This window comes from Lytechinus variegatus, chromosome 6 (genome assembly GCF_018143015.1).
Source record: "Lytechinus variegatus isolate NC3 chromosome 6, Lvar_3.0, whole genome shotgun sequence".
NCBI classification, from domain to species: domain Eukaryota; kingdom Metazoa; phylum Echinodermata; class Echinoidea; order Temnopleuroida; family Toxopneustidae; genus Lytechinus; species Lytechinus variegatus.
The window spans coordinates 10,813,275-10,820,595 of NC_054745.1; the positions used below are offsets into that span (position 1 = coordinate 10,813,275).

General features: G+C 36.0%; 1 protein-coding gene across 1 annotated transcript; it reads right to left on the reverse strand.

Moving 5' to 3' along the window:
* Positions 1–885: 885 nt before the first annotated feature.
* On the reverse strand, positions 886–6,430 carry LOC121416826. Its single transcript, XM_041610341.1, has 3 exons — positions 6,237–6,430; positions 1,294–1,407; positions 886–998 (listed from the first exon to the last, which is right to left on the reverse strand). Exons 1-3 carry the CDS (start codon positions 6,331–6,333, stop codon positions 886–888), a joined length of 324 nt encoding a protein of 107 aa, XP_041466275.1. The 5' UTR covers positions 6,334–6,430.
* Between the last annotated feature and the right edge of the window lie 891 nt (positions 6,431–7,321).

The following is a 7,321-nucleotide window of genomic DNA, read 5'->3' on the forward strand; positions in this document are numbered from 1 at the left end:
ACTCTTTTAGTTGAGCCGTTTCCCCAGACTCTCATCTCGTGTACCTCCGTTCTAAAATGTTGAGAGAATAAGTATAGACAATGAAGAATATTCATAGACTATTGTTTTTTGGAATATCAAGATAACTTCAAAATAGAAAGCATGGGATTAGTAGTCATGTTTCAGGAGAATGTATATACACACAAACTCTATTTTGGCGAATGGGGAATTATTAATGGTCTTTCACACAATCAGAGGCTCGATTACCTCACTCAAGAATTGGTGTGTTTAAGGTGCTACATTCCTGGTAAGTTAATTCCCATTACATCAATTCAATGACAAGAAATAAAATCTGCATGTGAATAATTGCCAGTTAGGGCTCCCAGCATTTCAAAAAGACGATCTGTGATGAAGTCTTAAAAATTCAATAATAGTTATTTCAACCTCATTTCCAGCTATAAATGTTTTCTATATGTTGAAGTTAACTATTTGCAGTACAAAAGACTTGTACTGCAGTCAAAGAGACTACACTATCAAAGGGTCATAGCATTTTATCCTATAAATGTTATTTTGATATTTTTGATATTTTGGGCCAATTATAAATTTCCCTGACATTTCTTTGATGTCAGTCTAGCAGGGACAAAGAAAACTGTTACAGCAAGTTGTACCAAATAAATATATAATCAACAATTTCATAAAAGGACAGAGAGAATCCTGATTAGAAGGACTGGACACTGCAGGGAGACCTGTAATAAACAAGACATACAGAAATTCATACATCCATGTTTATTCATTGCAAATTAAACTGTATCAAAGATCAATGTCTCTAAAACATATTTTTTCTTTAGCACAAGGAGGAATAAACTAGTAAACAATTAGTTACACTATTGATATACAGGGATTGTTTTAATATGCAGTACCTCTTGATGAATCTTCCTGACGATTGAGGGGTACCAGGGTAGGATTTTTCCTAGGAGGACAAAGAGGTCCAGGGGCTAAAACACCACCAGATGATCCAGCTGAAATAAACAATACAGAAACAGAAAGTTATATTTTCACATTGCAGGTAATTCACTTAATGCCATTTATAACAGATTCTGACTGAGACTTATAAATCATAAAAACATATTTATTCCAAGAAAATGTAAAAAACAAACTTAGGTATATTATGATGACGATGTTAGAATATCAATTGCTAGTACCTTTATACTTCTCATACCAAAATGAAATTTACTGAATGTGCAGGAGGTTCTAAAAAGTGAATATTTTAAGATGATTATGTTTAATTGAAGTGAAAAAAAAAACATATAGTACCTCCATCATTACATCGTGATGAATTTTGAGGATCAAGGCGTTCCTTAGTGGGACTCTGTGGGACTCTAGGAGGAGAAAGAGGTCCAAGGGTTGGTACACCAACAGATGATCCGGCTGAAATGACCAATACAGAAATACAGAGCTACAAAAATAACAATCATATAGACAGATTTTTCTAGGATTTTTCTAGTAATAGGATGAGGATGGCAGAATATTAACCCTAATCCTATTGGGATATTTCAATCACTTCAGTCCATCGTTGATCGCGCAAGCGCGCCGAAATTTGGCATGATCAGTGATACTTGGTTACCCTTATGTCCAAGTTTTATGAACTAGGTCCATATACTTCCAAGTTATGATGAAATTTCAAAAAAATTTGTGCATATTCTAAGTTCGTTGACCCTAAATGACCTATGACCTTGATCACGTGACCTGGAAACTCACGCAGGATGATCAGTGATACTTGGTTACCCTTATGTCCAAGTTTCATGAACTAGGTCTATATACTTCTGAAGTTATGATGACATTTCAAAAACTTAACCTTGGTTAAGATTTCAATGCTGATTTCCCAAACATGGCCAAAGTTCATTGACCCTAGATGACCTTTGACCTTTATCATGTGACATGAAAATAATGCAGAATGGTCAGTAATAGTTGGTTACCCTTATGTCCAAGTTTCATGAACTAGGTCCATATACTTCCTAAGTTATAATGACATTTCAAAACCTTAACCTTGGTTAAGATTTCATTGTTGACGCCGTCGCCGCCGCCGTCGGAAAAGCGGCGCCTATAGTCTCGCTCTGCTATGCAGGCGAGACAATATACAGATCTATTTTATATGTAGCAAAATACCTTGGTGTTTATGTGACTGTATGTGATTATAGTCGGGATATAAATTAAATGGAGTGCAGATGGAAGCACAAGCAACCCTTCAAAGTATTCCTAATATTGATTTTGGATGAGATGCTGTTTTATTTTTGTTTACATTTCTTTTCATTTTGATGTCCCCTTGTATTACAAAAAATATATAAGCGTTATTGAACAAAAATGTATATTTGCATATTTCGCTAGCGACAAAAAAAGTGCACTTGCACCATAGCGCTGTGTATGCACTAACATCAACATGCGTGTACTATGAATGGCCTCCCACCTATACGCGAATGCGCTGTTTTCGTCTTTCGCTGTGTGTATGCACTAACATCAAAGTGCATGTACTATTGATGGCCTTCCGCCTTCCCTACGAATGCGCTGTTTTCGTGTAGCTTGCAAGGGTAAATTTTGGTGGTTTTTCCGACGCAAGAATACTAGCTAACTTCAGTGCGAAGTATATATGCTTTTCTAGCTATGGACAATTATGCCTGAGCTGAGAACTGAAGTTTACCGCTTTTCTGAAGCGCGCATTTCCGACTTTCGGATCTCGATCCGGGAAGGAAAAAAAACGTGGAAAATGTAGATTGGTGTTTGAGGGAAAAATTGGAATTCCGCGTAAAATCGAAGATTTCACAGCCCATAACCCAATAAAAAAGATAAAATTCACATAGCATAAATGATGTAGGAGGTTACAATTTATAATTCACATTTTGAAAACCTTATTTTTTACAATTTTGGGGGAAAAATTAGCTAATTAGCATATAAAAGGTCCAAGATTGTAAAACGTCAAATTTTTGGATAGCTTAGTAACTCGGCGTTCCACAAATATATGGTTTATTAGGGTTTTGAACATCATAAGTGATTGTTTTGGGCCATGCTTCCACCCCCTCCATTTTGGCAATTAATACCATACTTGGTACCTTAAGCTTTTAACTCATGTGAGCTACAATGTGACAGTGAGAACTGAGCAAAACATGTGGGATAATATATTACTTCCGGATATGTAAGATTGGGTCTGCTATGAAACCTACCATAGTTTCTTTCCTTTCCAGGTGAATTCATATCTGAAGACACTTTCTATTTGTTCTTCCCTTCTTTCAAGTTCTTCTTCTGTAATCAGATGCCCTTCATATTCAGCTATAAATTCACCTCTTGTAATATCCCTTGTAGCAACTACACCACGACCTGATGATGAGAAATGTTAATTCCAAAAGATTAAATATGACTTTATTAATAAGAGTTTGATGCCTTTTGATCGATTTATAGGCAAGCATTAAGATAATGGGGATGGGCGCGGGTAAGATTCCTGAAATGGGTCATTCCATGCCAATTCACCCAATAAAAGTGCCATTTTGGACCTTACCCTCTCAGAATTTGTTCAAATTCGACACACATAAAATTTAACATTTGCTTTCCATGAAACAAAAAAAAATTAGTGTAAACGGCCCATCGGTTTTTGAGCCCTGGCCCGCCCTTTTTGTTTTGTTTTGGCAAAAAGGGGAGTGACCTTCAACTTTCAACGGCACATTGCACCTGAACCGGTTGACCAATTTTTATTTTAAATGATATTTACAAATTTACTGTTGGCCCTACATATTGATATTGGTGTTGGTAATGTGTGTACAAGTCTCAATGATACATGAATACTTTCAAACTAAAGTTACATTACAATCAATTAAAATACTACATATCTCATGTTGATACTTCAAAGATCTGTAGGGTATATCTAGTATGGGACAGTAGAGCTGACTAGGAAGCACACTCATTGTTGTTTCCGTCAAAACTACAGCTTTCTTGTGAGTTGTATATAGGCCAATTGCACCCCAATCAAAAGGGCTAAACAAATGTCTCTTTTCATAAGCAAATATACATGTAGTCTACATATATTATTCATTTTGTTTAATGTTTCCTGTAATACCTGATAAGTTGAGTTTCCCTTTTTTATTTGATTTCAATGTAATTTTAGTTTGGGAGTATTCATGTATAATGGAGACTTGTACACACATTAACACAAAAATCAATATGTGGGGCCAACAGTAAATTTGTAAATATAATTTAAAAGAGCTTTTTAGATTAAGAAATAAAATATCATCCTAGATCTTTACATATTATATTGATATTATATTGACGATTAAGTTACATAAAAATCAAGTTAAAAAATTATTCGGCCGGGGGTCAAAATCAAGGTCAAAGCAAAGGTCAAGGGGTAATTTAAAGTGCTATGACCTGAATCTGAATCTGTGAAGTTCCTGGTCCTGATCCTCAAGTGGATATTGATGACCAATAAGAACGTTAGCGATCGAGAGAGCTCAATATTTTTAGTACATTTTGGAGTTGAGTCCCACCACTTTACAATTGGCTGGAGGGACTATAGTAATTATTCCTTTCATGACAGTATCCCAAATAAACTGTAGAATACTGTCATGAAAGGAATAATTACTATAGTCCCTCCAGCCAATTGTAAAGTGGTGGAACTCAACTCCAAAATGTACTGAAAATATTGAGCTCTCTCGATCGCTAACGTTCTTATTGGTCATCAATATCCACTTGAGGATCAGGACCAGGAACTTCACAGATTCAGGCCATACCACTTTAAATTACTCAAATAATAGTTTTGATACCATTTTTGAATTCCTATTTGAAATTTGAATTTCCTATTGAATGGTACTAGTTTCATAAAAATTGGTCGACCGGTTCAGGCGCAATGTGCCGTTGAATGTTGAAGGTCACACCCATTTTTACCAAAACAAAACAAAAAGGGCAGGCCATAGTGCAAAAACCAATGGACCGTTTACATTATTTTTGGGGGGGTTCTTGGGATTAAGTAAATGTCAATTTTATGTATGCCAAATTTGAGCAAATTCTGAGACGGTAAGGAAAACCCATTGGGTGAATCCAGATGGAATGACCCAAATGTATCTTGAGTAGATATGAAGTTACCTTCCACTCATTGCTTTTCCAATTTCAATGTAGATTGCTCCAGAAAATTTATCAAAATATTTTTGCTGGAAATTGGAATCCCTCAAGTGTATTGCATAGACTTAGATCTAATTTACATAAACATGAGTTCCAACAACCACAATTCAAAAAGGTTTTGATTTTACTTTACTTCTGCTTTTTTTTCCAATTCCAGTATTCCAGTTATTGTTTAGCTTGAGGCTGAGAATGGCTCACTCTGTAGAAATGAGCAAGGACCAAGTCCAAGGTCTACTCAAGCGTAGGTCTTGGCATTTTAAAGTTTTTTACTTTTATGCTTAAAAGTAACTTGATTTGTTTCAATTGGATAACTATGCAAATTTATGTGAAAATATCCCTGGGTCAATTACCCTTTAGAACATTTATGTTTTGTCACTTATTCTAAATTATCTATCTTCTGGGGTGTAATTGTCGTTCGGGGGGGGGGGGGGGGGTTTCCTGGGGATATTTGTCCTAGGGGTAATTACCCTTGGTGTAATTGTCTGAGCAATGCAGACGGTAATTGTTCCCTTAGAGTAGTCATCCTCTAACCATGAGTTAGCTATTAGAAATCGTCTGAAAGTTCTATCAATGAACTCAACACTTCCTTGTCTAATAATCTTTTCCAGGGTTGTATTGATCTACAAATATGAATATTGAAAACCATCCATCTTCTTATGCCATACAATATATGACCCTCGTTGTTGACAATTGTTGCAATTTTGCTCTGTGGAGTGATGCGATCATTTCGTCATTCGAATTTTGATATAGCGATCTCTGTACCGCAATCCATTCGTAAATCAATGCTCTGTTTTCGATGATTTGAAGTCAACAATCTATTTGTTTTATATAAATAGATTCAACAAATAATTGTGTATTTCAAGAGATTTATTGCTCCAAACATCAGAATCTAAACACAATTTTGAAAACTGCACAAATTATTGTGACCCCATCATACATTGAGCTATCCGTAGCTAGACTAGATCTATGTTACGTAGCACCCAAGGCATACAATTCCCTAACTTAAGCCCCCTGAAGATTATTGCTCTTGCACTTTTCTCTGCAAGGAACATACAAATTGTGGAAAATGCTGATGACAGAGCTAAAGAAAATCTAACCTTTTTCCTTGTTCACCCATTTTTGTTGGATCCAGTCTGGGTCCTGGCCACAACTAATGTAGTGCTTCGCTACCTCCTCTGGCTTTCTTCTTTTCATCTGCAAAAATGAGAAGTAAATCTATTGATATTACTTAATAGCATTAAGATTATTGATCTACATTAAGTTATTTGACTACCGGTATAGATCTAACATCTAGACTAGACCTAGGGGCCTAACAGTTTAAAAGTAGATCACACTGATAAACAACTGGTTAGATCTTTTATTCCTCTTTGTCCTATTAGTATTACGTTAGACTTCTATTATTCTAAAAATTGTTGTTTAGAAAATTTACTATTTAGTTTAGGTTTATCAGTGTGGTCTATTGTAATTCACTCGGATTAATACTAGTAAATCTAGACTCTAGTAACTTTTTGTCCAGTTATTGGGTGTCCGGACGGGTTGAGTGTCCGGACACTCCATTTTAACAGCCATTTGAAAAGGTTTACAATCATATTCTTCGTTGTTTTTTAGCACAAAATGGGAAACAATATTGTGGAGATCAAATATTGATGATGAAAAGCACAATTCAACGTAGGCCTAGATCTATATATTTTGGCTTAATCCAAAGACAAAAAACAGGGCTTCAATTTTGTTAAGACAAGTGTCCGGACACCCAACCCCCCATCCTAGCCTAGTCTAGGCCCCTAGACAAAGTCTAGATCTAGGCCTATAGTTAGCCTATCTAACTTAGACCTAGAATCTATATTATAAAACTAACTAGTTTATAGCTTGGAGGGCCTGCCGCTTGGAGGAATTTTTTGCACCAATAACGGCCGCGGAGCTACATTTCATTTTCAGATCTAACAGTTAGTCCTAACTCGTTAGGACTAGATCTAATGAAGAGAAGTCTCGGCAGCTTCTTCTTCTTCTTCGGTTAGTTTCCTCCAGTCTGGAGAACTGCAAATGGTGCAGAGGAGTTGTTCTACATGATGACAGGATCAGATGGGGGTAGGCCTAGTACACAGAACAGGGTTTACGTTTAGACAGTGACATTCGTACGTTTAACATGATGTAGATCTAGATCTAAGTCAAATACAAAACTGAG